At 37.3% G+C, this 12,779-nt stretch overlaps 1 protein-coding gene across 2 annotated transcripts in view; it reads left to right on the top strand.

The window, feature by feature from the left end:
* KCNH8 (potassium voltage-gated channel subfamily H member 8) overlaps window positions 1-12,779 on the top strand; it is a 418,936-nt gene that overhangs the window by 215,147 nt on the left and 191,010 nt on the right. For both annotated transcript variants that reach the window (XM_043967854.1, XM_043967853.1), the window contains one exon: window positions 2,109-2,349. In XM_043967854.1, the coding sequence (XP_043823789.1) occupies window positions 2,109-2,349 (241 nt within the window). The remainder of the gene's footprint in view (window positions 1-2,108; window positions 2,350-12,779) is intronic.

The following is a 12,779-nucleotide window of genomic DNA, read 5'->3' as shown; positions in this document are numbered from 1 at the left end:
GGTATATTGTGCATGCTGAATCAAAACTTTTTTATTGATTGATTCATTGATTTCCAAGAGGAAATTTACCAAGTTCCTAGTCTCATTGCTTCTGGCTGCAGTTTTTGCAAGCCATCTGTGTGGGATATTGGTTAAGCCTGAGATGTCTTTCAAGGTCCTTAAATAGAACACATATTGTTTCCTGGCCTTATTCTTACTCTAAACACTCAATAAAGTGAAGCTCCAGCAGATTCCAGTTATCCAGCTTGGAATTTACCCTTACCCTCTCAAATACAGCCTTTTACTTCCTATTTAGTGTTTCCCTTGATTTGCAGGCTAAACATATGCTCCCAGCCACATGACTCTCCGGTCTTTAGGTGGATATTGTTTTTTTAATGAATATTCCTTTATCTTGTATTAGAATGTGAGACATTTTTCATCCACTTGGAACAATTCCAAAGCCAAAGGCTTCAGGAGTTATCAAAGCCCCAGCTCTACTCAGACCTTAATTACCTACAAAAGCTGAATATTTCCTTTCTTACTTAAATGCCTTGACTACCTTTGCCTTGAGTAATTATTTCTTCCTGCTCTGTCTATGCAAAGACTAACTGGTGTCCACAACTATCATCCTCATTCAATTTTTTTTCAGGGAATTCAAGACTTGTTGAAAATTCAAAAATCAACCAAATCTCCTAACTCAAAAAAAACCCCAACAAACCCTGTAAATCAAAAACATGAACCCCTAGTTACACCATATTTCTAATGAAAAGCAGTTTCTTGAGAGTTTCATGGGCCACTGTTGTCATTAGTAAAGTCAGAATGAAGGATTTCAGTGCAATCTGGTTATTGAAATAGTTAACATCTCCAAAGCTTCCTTAAAATACAAAGCCCTCTAGATTATTCAGTTAGCTATTTTATTTGTCCTTAGGGTATTTTTTGTTGTCATTGTTTTTGTTAGGTGGTGTGGTTTTTTTACTTGTATGAGAGTTTAGTTCTTCCTGGAATTGCTACTTACTGAAATATAAATGTAAATTATATTTGCTTTTGGTGATTTCCAATTGTGCATGTCTCTAGGTAACACCATGAGTAAGTTCTCTTTGTTCCTTAATTGAATGATGCTAACCCTACACATAGATTTTTCCTTTGACATCCAAGTGAAATTGCCTTTAATTAAAAATGTTCACCAGTATTGTATGGCTAAGGTTATAACTAGGATCGTCAGGTGAAGCTTTGTTCTCAGGCACTTGAATTTTTAAAAAATATTTAATGGTAAATAAAGATTTAAAAAATTGTACGTTTATTTTTAATGTCACCTTTAATTCCCCTGATGTGACCCACCCAACCATGCCCTCCTCCTCCTCCCCCAGCAATGGTCTCTGGGTGTTTAAGAGTCTCCATCTGGGTCAGCTAGGTGGCACAGTGGATAGAGCACCGGCCCTGAAATCAGGAGGACCTGAGTTCAAATCCAGCCTCAGACACTTAACACTTACTAGCTGTGTGACTCTGGGCAAATCACTTAACCCCAATTGCCTCACCAAAAAAAAAAAAAAAAGAATCTCCATCTATCCCACTAAGAGAAAGTATTCTGGGGTCTTTCCTCCAATGAATCTATATGTCCCAATGTTCCTCATCCCACCATGGTTGATTGGGGGGGGGGGTCGGGGGGGGGGGGGCTTTAGTTCTATTTTTCCTAGAGGACAATATTTTCTGTTTACTTTGGATATCAAAAGTTGTTAGTTATGGTTCTGGATGTGTTGATGGTATATTCAATGCAATATGCTGAATACAATTTATGTTCCATTCTAGGAAAAGAGAGGAGAGAAGAAGAGGAGGAGAGAGAAGAGGAGAGGAGGGGAGTGGAAGGGAGAGGAGGGGAGGGGAAAGGAGAGAAGGGGAGGACAGGACAGGACAGGAAAAAGAAAAAAAGGAAATCAAGGGAAGGAAAGCAGGATGATGAAGGAAGGCAAGAAGGAAAGCAGGTAGGAAGGCAGGAGTCACTTTAGTATATATTAATTTTGTTAGAAAAACAAAATACAATACATATAGAAGTGTATATAATGTAATCTGAACATTTTAGCTAATATGGGGTTTCCTCCCTCTCTCCTTTTTTTTTTTTTTTTTGTCTACAGAATGTTTTTGTAGATAAACCAGCATTTCCGGAGTACAAAGTTTCAGATGCAAAAAAGTCCAAATTCATCCTTTTGCATTTTAGCACTTTTAAAGCTGGCTGGGACTGGCTGATCCTGTTGGCGACGTTCTATGTCGCTGTGACTGTACCTTACAATGTTTGCTTTATTGGCAATGATGAGCTGTCCACAACACGGAGCACCACGGTCAGTGACATCGCAGTGGAGATTCTGTTCATTATAGGTAAGAGCCTGAGTTGACTATCCTGGTGCCATTGACAAAGGGAAGGGAAGGACAGAAGTGTGGATCCAGACCTTGTTGGGAAGTAAGGATGAGCTCAGACTTCATTTGCATTGGCATGAATTGGCCCCTCATGCAAATTCAGAGAAGGACATATTTGAATTTCTTAGAATTGCCTTCCTCAGCTTTTCCACTGTTCCTTTATTCAAATAAACCCTAGCCAGTGTTTTATTTTTTCTCTCCTCATTTCATCAAAATTGGAGTAAAAGAAAAGGACTTGTGAGTTGCTTTGTTTATGTTCTGTCATATGTTTCTTTGCCTGCAGCCAGCAAATTATTTTTTTACCAAGGTGGTTCAAAGCCTTAATTATTTTCCATTTGAATGAAGTAAAGATGGAGTTACCACCTTGTCAGAAGACCAAGACACATCAGGGTCCCCAGAGTACCCTTGATATCCTTTTGCCTTTACTCAGGTTGAATGGAGCTAAATTCATTAAGGATTCCTACCCAATCTTGAACAAAAGTAAAGAAAAATATTTTGATGGGAGAGAAAAAAGAGATGTGGGTTACATTTTTAGAGTTGGAAAGGAGATTAAAGGCCATGTAGCCTAACAAATTCTATTTTGCTGGTGAGGAAATTGAGGTCCTAGGTGGATGTTTTTTATTGCCCAAGATCATATAGGGAGTGAAAGTATTGAAGTAAAAAGAGGGTTGCTTTGGCAGTCAAAGAATCTAGATCTTAGGATCATAGATTTAGAACTAAAAGAGACCATAGATGTCATTGAGTTCAACTCCCTCATTTTATAGATGAGGAAATTGAGGGTCAGAGAAGCTATGAGATTTGCCCAGGGTCATATTCACATGTAAATGTCTGGGGCAGGATAAAAACTTACATCTTCTTGACCAACCCCAGTGTTCTCCCCTGTGACATGCTTCCTCTGAATTCTATTTCTGGTATTTTTCCTCTGGACACCTAAGTAAGTAGAAGCACTAGGGGAGATGGAAGACATTTGGGAAATGCAGAAGCAGCATGTTCTCTCTTTGTCTCCTTGACTCTTTTTCATCCTATTTCCCCTTAGAAAATGATTACAGGAGAAGAGATTACAAATAAGAGAATTTTCAAAAGTTAGTTAGTGATATTAGCACATATGCTGTCCAGGATCCTTTTTATCATGGTGCTCAGGTAGTCCAATAATTCTTATATATCCCTCCTAGATCTATTTTCCAGGTTTGTTGTTTTTCTGAAGAGATATTTTATGTTTTCTTCTACTTTTACATTATTTTGGTTCTGCTTTACTTCTTCCTGATGTCTCATTGAGTTATTAACTTGCAGCTGTCCAATTCTGATTCTTTTATTTATTTTTTTGTGTTAAGTGACTTGCCCAAGGTCACACAGCTAGTGAGTGTCAAGTGTCTAAGGCCAGATTTGAATTTAGGTCCTCCTGAATCCAGGGTCAGTGCTTTATCCACTGTGCCACCAAGCTGCCCCCTCCAATCCTTATTCTTAAGGAATTATTTTCCCCAGTTAGCTTTTGCCCCTCTTTTTGCATTTAGACAATTGTATTTTTTTAATGAGTTGTTTTTCCTTGGCCAATTTTTGTCCTTTTCCCAAGCTATTAACTCTTTCTCTTGCATAGCTCTCATTTCTTTTTTTTTTTTTTGTATTTCTTCTACTTCTCTTATTTGATTTATAAAATCCTTTTTGGGCTCTTCCAAGAGGGCTTTTTGGTCTTGAGATCAATTCCTTTTCTCCTCTGGGACTTCTAATCTAGGCATTTTGACATTGTTGTCTTCTTCTGAGTTTGTGTTTTGTTCTTCCCTGTCACCATAGTAGCTTTCTATGCTGAAGGTTCTTTTATGTTTCTTATTCATATTTTAGCCAATTTTGTGCCTTTTAAAGTTGAGCTTTGCTCCTGGAGTACAGAGTGCATTGTCCTAAGCTTCTTTTGCTGGGTACCAGGTGTCTGATCACTGACTTTCTTCTCTGAGGCCTCAGCAGCTTGCAGCTTGCAGCTTGCTCACTGAACTAGGGGTCAACAAGCCTAGTTGTGCCTGCTGTGTAATTGATACCCCAGCTGGCAGACTGACTTCTACATTTAAGCTGGGGGCTTCACAACTTGCCTGCTGTGACACATATGCTAATCCACATATTATAGGATCTCAAATATTGTTCTTTGAGAAAAGGAAAAAGGGAAGATTCTGGATTTTTTTTAGTTTACACTTGAACAAAAGCATAAGAAACAAACATTAGGATAGGGAAGAGAAAAGGAAGGAGAGGAAAAGAGAATTAGTGAAGATAAAATAGGCATTCCCATGTTATTAAGAAGCAAAAAGTTTTATTCTAAGAAGTGATTGTTCCATTGGCCATGAAATTTTACTTGTGGTTGGCCTCTTGGAGGCACTTATTTGAGCCAAAATAAGGTCTCTGAGTAGTTGTAGTGTGCTAAATTTGGAAACAGAGGACCTGAGTTCAAATTCTGCCGCTGCTACTTAATATCTGTGTGACCACTGGCAAATCACTTCTTTTCCCTGAGCTTCAGTTTCGTCATCTATAAAATGAAGAGCTTGAACCAGATGGTCTATAAGGTCCCTTCCAAGTGTTTAATTAAACCTGTAATCTTATGAGCCTATAAATTACTATCTCTATACTTTGTATTGAATCATCTGTATGCATGTTATATGTCCCTGATAGAATGTAAATTTCTTGACAACCAGAACTGGTTTGGTTTTTGTTTTCTATATTCCCAGTGCTCTGCACACACTAGGTTCTCAATGGATGTTCTGGGAAATAAATTCATTTTGCTTTCAATTCATCAATGAGTATAATACATCAAAGTACTTTGGTTCCCCTGACCATCTATTTCAGGAGTTGTTGATGTAATCAGTTAGTATTGAAAATGCTCATCATATCCCCTCTGACTCCTGGTAATCAGAAAGGCATACTGGATAGGGAATTGGACTCAAAGGCAAGAAAACCATAGAAATCCTTCCTCAAGCACCTACCATCTCTGAGATTGTGAGCAAATCATGTTATCTGACCTGGATTCTGTGGCGAGTAAAACTATATGTGGTTGCCCTATTACTGTCCCAAGTATAGGGAAAAATAGCTGGGGTTTATCATATATTTGTTACATAGAAATTAGAGGCTACTGCACCAGTTTGGGGGCATTATGCATTTATTAAAGTATATTCAATGTTCATAAAGAGAGCTCTCATGGCTCTGAAAGATAGGAAAGCCTAGCTAGGAAAGAAAAGAGAGAGAAAAGTGAAAATGGGAAACCCTTGTGGGTTGCATCTGCTCTCACCAAGTTCCTGGGCCAAAGAAAGCAAGTGTCTCTGCAAACTCAGTGCAGGCAGGAGCAGAGCCCACCCATACACATTGTTCAAAGCTAATTGGCCATCATCATTCAAATCTATTGATTCACTGGATTTGGCACAGTTGTACTGGGGTCAGAGCCCAGAGAACAGATCCTCTAATGGGAACAAGGCTTTCAAGTAGGTATGGTTTTGAGTGAAGTAAGTTCCTAACTCTCGACTGACCTTAAGAAAGGTAGGTGAGGCTCTCTCAGCAGGGTCCTCTAGGGAGTCCCAAAACCCATATTATTAATAATTTTCTCACAGCTCAAGTCCCACTTTAGACACATAGTGATTATGACACTCTAGAAAAGTCACTTAATCTCTCAGTGCTTTCTAAGATGATAATGTGCACAGAAGGTGACAACCTTCATTGGTAAAGAGTATGTCTTCACCCAGGAGTGCCCTAAACCAATGAAATGATGGTCTTGTTTTGTGCTGAAACTTGATAATGATTTGGGGGAGGTATACAATATTGATGCATATGTATTTAAGTACATATGTAACTAAAATGCTAAAGTTGTTTTTTTTTCTTTTGGACTTTGTTGAAAACATTCGTTTAAAAAAAATCTGGGTAAGAAAGTTCTTTGCCAAATGGCACCTGCTGTGTGGAATAAATTAGAGAAAAATAATAAAACTGTGCTGACTGCGTCCACTAGAAATGTATGTTACCTAATCTGAACTGGTTCCTCATTGCAGCAAGGCAATTTTCCCCACATTTCTAATTAATTCATAATCCCACTCCCCATAGCTTTTTCTTTACATTACAAAAATAAAGGTGGCACAAATACAATTGTATTCTACTCATTTTTATAATGGAATGGAAAATGGTTTCACTGTCCTACTTCTATTGCTTCAAACAAATTCTAGTTGGTTTGGTTTCTTATTTGTTTTTCATCTGGTCACATGTATTCTTTCAGTGTCTCAGAAATGCTCTGCCTCATATGTCAAAGATAGAAGAAGAATCATAGGATAATAGGTAAAGGTTTAAAAGAACATAGAAGTGGGGGTAGCTAGGTGGCACAGTGAATAGAAAATCAGCCCTGGATTCAGGAGGACCTGATTTCAAATCCAGCCTCAGACACTTAACACTTACTAGCTCTGTGACCCTGGGCAAGTCACTTAACCCCAATTGCCTTACCAAAAAAAAAAAAAGAGTACAACTCTGAAAAAAAAAGAACATAGAAGTAATGTCGGTGAACCCATTCTTATCCCTATTTTTTAATAACCTCAGACTGGTGTAGTCCTGACAAAGAGGATTTCTCAGAGAAAGCTTTTAGGACTTTGCAATCTCAAATACTGCTAAAGGTAAAGGTCAAAAGAGAATATATTTGTAGTTTTCTATGAATTCTTTATATACTTAATATGTGTGCTTGTTGTCTTTCCCACCCATACACAAGCCATTGTTAATATTAGTACAATCAAAAATATGGGATTCAGACCAAATTGACTATTGAGATAATATCTCCAAAGTTTCCTTGAAATTTAAAAGACCTCTATATCTGTTGTCTTTTGAGAATATAATTCCTCCTGGCATTTGTATATATTTAGACACAAATGGAAATTTCTTATTGTGGTTGTAATTTGGTGATAGAAAGCTGGCCAAGGAACCAGGAAAATCTGTGTCCAAGTCATGCCTCATACACATCTTGGATGTATGGCAATAGGCAAGCCACTCTACCCCTAAGAGCTCTAGTCAAGTTTCTAAGACTTAGCTGCAGATGACATACATTGATAAAGGGAATTTCCTCATTGGATAGCTCACTAAATGAGTGAAATCCTAAATCCAATACCTAAATTTATTTTTGTGATGATTTTCAGTTATGAGTGTCTCTAAGTAGCATTGAGAGTAAGAATCATTTCATTTTATATATTCATATTTCTATTACCTAGAACAAAGCATAACACATCATCATCACCACTCTCATTTATATAGTTCTTTAAAGTTTACACAGCACTTTATAAATGTTATCTTATTTGAACCTCACAACAGTTCTGTAAGGTAAGTACTTCTACTAGCCCCATTTTACACAGAAGGAAACTGATGACAAAGAAGTTAAGGTTTTCTAAGGGTCACATGACTAGTAAGCATCTGAGACAGAATCTGAACTTGTCTTACTAATTCCAAGCCCAATACTCTATTTACGTCTTACCTAGATTGTTTCAAGTAGGTCCTTCCCAAGTGCTTGTTGTTTGGTTATAAAATGGGGGCAGGGGAGGTGAACTAAATTACTTCTAAGTTCTTTTATTGCTTCATCTATTATTCTGTGATTTTACTTTTACCTTTGCTAAATGGTACTGAGCATTCCTGAGACATTGAAAGAATGCGTGATTAGATTTTAAAAACTATTCTGGAATCCTTCTAAAGCCACAGAAATAGGACAATTAAAATAGTTTCCATTTCATTGTAAAAAAAATTTCATGTGATAGAAATGTATATGTGTCATATTCCATTTTATAATTGAAAGAATGAATATCAAATGGAGAATGTGGTGTTTTCATCCCACTCATATGGAATCAACAAGTTAACAAATATTTATGAAACCCCTACTGTGTGCTGGCCACTGTATTAAGCACTATAAATCATGCAGACATAGACTCAGTGTCCCCGTACATACATAGGTTATCCTTGTTTCTCCAGTAACTAATGATTTCATTATGAAGATACTGAGCAGAAAACTACTCCATTAGATGTTTCAAAATCTTGAATTTCACAATGTGTATGGGTAAAATGGGAGGGTTTTTGTCACAGGATAAGAGAACTCTATGTAAAAATATTTTGTTCATGAAGAAACGTAGACATAATTGTTTCACATTACAAAACAATTCTTCTTTGATAAAAAGGTCTTTTTAAGTAGCCAACTTCACTACTGTATTTGAGGTTTGTTTACAATTGTTTCTGGAAAGAGAAGTTTAAAATTCACATTACAACGGGGCAGCTAGATGGCGCAGTGGATAAGCACCGGCCCTGGATCCAGGAGTACCTGGGTTCGGGTCCAGCCTCAGACACTTACTAGCTGTGTGACCCTGGGAAAGTCACTTAACCCCAATTGCCTCACCAAAAAAAAAAAATTCACATTACAAGATACCCCCAATTGAAAAGCAATTAAATATAAAAATGACGCAGTATTGCTTCAAATATTATCCTAAGTGAAGGCGAGCAGATATTCTGTACATGCCAGGACACTCCCAGATCTGGATCGCTTAGACCAACATGACCAAAAATTCCATGTAGTGTTTTTTTCAATGGCACCTACCAGTCAAAGGACGAGTGAATGAACAGTTTTTTCAGGCTATGAAGGAGAAAACAGTATAAAGCTTCAGACCAAGAAAGTGTATTTCTGGCTATGTTGGGAAAGTTTATGGTGGTGCAATTAGTGAGTGTTATAGCTCAGAGTTAACTAAACTAATAACTATCATACTTCTTTTTCATCCTTAGCCACATAATCTCATTAGAGTAAGGGCAATACATGATATTATGTTTATAATATGTTTCAAAGCTTTCTCACATTCATTTTCATCTTACTCAGTGGGGTATAGTAGATAGAGTATTAAAGTTGAAGTTAGGGCAGCTAGGTGGTGCAGTGGATAAAGCACTGGCCTTGGACTCAGTAGTACCTGAGTTCAAATCCAACCTCAGACACTTGACACTAGCTGTGTGACCCTGGGCAAGTCACTTAACCCTCACTGCCCTGCAAAAAAAAAAAAAAAGAAGAAAAAAGTTGAAGTTAGAAACTTGTTAAGCTCAAGACTAGCACAGTAATTTGGAAAAAAATTTGTGTTTGGAAATGCAACTCCAAATGATTCTACTTATATCCTCATATTCAAGGTCTTTGCTAACTGCAGTAAACCTTATAACATTCCAGAGCCACTTGGAAGAAATATATAATTACTAAAAAAAAAAACTTGCCTATATGATACACGCAGGAAAAACCAAGTGGATGAAGAATATGAAATGCCTGGACATCAGCATGCATTTGGGTAGACACCGATAAATTGAAGCTGGCGGAGTACAGTTAGCAGATCAACTGAACTCTCCCAATATTTGCTGTTAAATACCTTTAAAATATCCCCTCAAATCAAATTTTGGAGTGGTAGAGCCACCAAAAGGTTAAGGTGAGATATTTTTCTAGCCCAAGACAATTTAGGAGGTTAGCAGGAAAGGTCTATGACACAAAGATAGGGGTCAGTCAAGAGTGCAGCACATGCCATGGCAAACACCAGAAACATGACTTCTAGGCCGCTGTGACAGCAACAGCAGCAGTATCAGAAGCTCTCAGCCCAGAGATGGTAAGGTAATCAGACAACTTTTCAGAAAGACATTATAGAGGACCCTTTTCTGGCATTAAGTGTAGTATTCTGTTACATTGTTATATGTAGTTCTGGGGCAAAATTCCAAGGTGAAGAAGAGTGTAAGTTATTGAAGTTCTAGGGGAGCAGGGTCATGATCACAGTACTAGGGCAGAAAAGAATGCTTGTGGTCACTCCCAAAGGAGCATGGGCCCTGATTTCAATTCCACAGCACAAAGGAGCAATAGCACTTGTGGCTGCAGGGAAGAAAGTTCCTTTCTGGATAAAAACAAAGCACAGGTCAGGAGAGCAGTGATCACACATCGATTTGAGTAATACCACCTTGGAAGCACCAAAAATACAGAGTCCCAGAACTAGCTCTAAAAACAGCAGCAAGAAAAACTGGAAGCTTGAGAAAATTATCTTTCCACCCCAGGAATAGAACCCAACTTTAATGTAAAGTCAAAAATCAAGCCATAGGCTGAGGAAAATAGCAAACAAACAAAAAGAGAAAGAGAGAACCTGACCATAAAAAGCTTCTATGGTGACAAGGAAGATCAAGATATAAACTCAGAAGAAGAAAACAATGTCAAAATAGTTACATGCAAAGCCTGAAAGAAAAAAAATGTGAATTGAATGTAAGCCCAATAAAAATTTTTAGAAGATCTCAAAAAGAATTTTAAAAATCAAATCAGAGAAGTAGAGGAAAATTGCTGCAAAGAATGAGTTATGCAAGAAAATTATGAAGATATATAGCCTATATCTGATGGCTTACCACTTCAGGGAGGAGAGAGCAGAGGGAGAGAAGGAGGAATAGAATTTAGAACTTAAAACTTGAAATAAAAATATTTATTGTTATTAAAATTTGTAAAGAATGTTTCAGAGCATAGCCCATTATATAGAATATTTGCTTAATAAATACTGAATTTAAGTGAAAAAAGAAAAAAATGAAAAGAAAAAATAAAAGTTATGAAGACAATCAACAGCTTGGTAAAAGAGGCACAAAAAAACACCAAAGAAAATAATACCTTAAAAAAACAGAATTGGGGGGCAATTAGGTAACACAGTGGACAAAACACCAGCCCTGGATTCAGGAGGACCTGAGTTCAAATCTGGCCTCAGACACTTGACACTTACTAGCTGTGTGACCTTGGGCAAGTCACTTAGCCCTCATTGCCCAACCAAAAAAAACCAGAATTGGCCAAGTGGGAAAAGAGGGGAAAAAATCGACTGAAAAGAACTCTTTAAAAAGTGGAATTGATCAAATGGGGGAAAGATATATAAAAGCTCACTGAAGAAAATAATTCCATAATAATTAGAATTAGCAGAGTGGAAGCTAATGATTTCATGAAACATAAAGCAAAGTCAAAAGAATGAAAAAAATAGAAGAAAAAGTAAAATATCTCAGAAAAACAACAGACCTAGGAAATACAATGAGGACAATAATTTAGCAATCATTGGACTAACTGAAAATCATGATAAAAAAAGAACCTAGACATCATTTTTTTTAAATATTTTTCTTTTTTTTTTGCAGGGCAGTGGGGGTTAAGTGACTTGCCCAGGGTCACACAGCTAGTAAGTCAAGTGTCTGAGGTTGGATTTGAACTCAGGTACTCCTGAATCCAGGGCCACTGCTCTATCCATTGCACCACCTAGCTGCCCCTAGACATCATTTTTCAAGAAATTATCAGGGCAGCTAGGTGGTGCAGTGGATAGAGCAGTGGCCCTGGAGTCAGGAGGACCTGAGTTTAAATTCGGCCTCAGACACTTAACACTTACTACCTATGTGACCCTGGGCAAGTCGCTTAACCCAAATTACCTAAAAAAAAAAAGAAAAAGAAAAAAAAAAGAAAAAAAAATATCCAAGGAAACTGCCATGATGACCTAGAACCAGTGGGCAAAATAGAAATTGAAAGAATCCATGGATCACCTCCTGAAAGATATCTCAAAATGAAAACTTCCAGGAATATTGTAGCAAAATTCCACAGGTACCAGGTCAAGGAGGAAATAACGCAAGCAGCTAGAAAGAAACAATTCAAATATTGTGAATCCACAGGCAGGATCACAAAAGATTTAGCAGCTTCCACATTAAAGGAGCAGATGACTTGGAATATGGCACTCCAGAAGGCAAAGAAACAAGAATAACAATCATGAATAATCTACTCAGGAAAAGTAAGTATAATCTTTCAAAGATGTGGGAGTAATGGATATTTCATGAAATAGGGGAGTTTCAAACAGTCCTGATAAAAATATCAGAGCTGAAAAGACAATTTGGCATTCAAACACAAGACTCAAGAGAAGCACAAAAACATAAACCTGGAAAATGAATGTTAATTGCTCATGGGTAGACTGACCAATACAATAAAAATGAAAAATTTACTTAGATTAATTTACTTATTCTGTGACATACCAATCAAGCTACCAAAAATTGTTTTATAGAGGTTAAAAAATAATAAAATTCATCAGGGAAAACAGAAAGTCAAGAATATCAAAGGAATCAATGAAAAAAATGTGAAGGAAGATGGCATAGCAGTACCAGACTACAAATTGTAAGAAAAGTGGTCATCATGAAAAAATTCTGGTACTAGCTAAGAAATAGAGTGAGGGGCAGCTAGGTGGTGCAGTGAATAGAGCACCAGCCCTGGAGTCAGGAGTACCTGAGTTCAAATCCAGCCTCAGACACTTAACACTTACTAGCTGTGTGACCCTGGGCAAGTCACTTAACCCCAATTGCCTCACTTAAAAAAAAAAAGAAATAGAGTGGTGAAACAATGGAATAAAGTAGGTACA

The sequence above is a fragment of the Dromiciops gliroides genome, chromosome 5 (genome assembly GCF_019393635.1).
Source record: "Dromiciops gliroides isolate mDroGli1 chromosome 5, mDroGli1.pri, whole genome shotgun sequence".
In the NCBI taxonomy this organism is placed as follows: Eukaryota; Metazoa; Chordata; class Mammalia; order Microbiotheria; family Microbiotheriidae; genus Dromiciops; species Dromiciops gliroides.
Note: the sequence above shows the minus strand (reverse complement) of the source record. Positions and strands in the feature narration are given on the sequence as shown.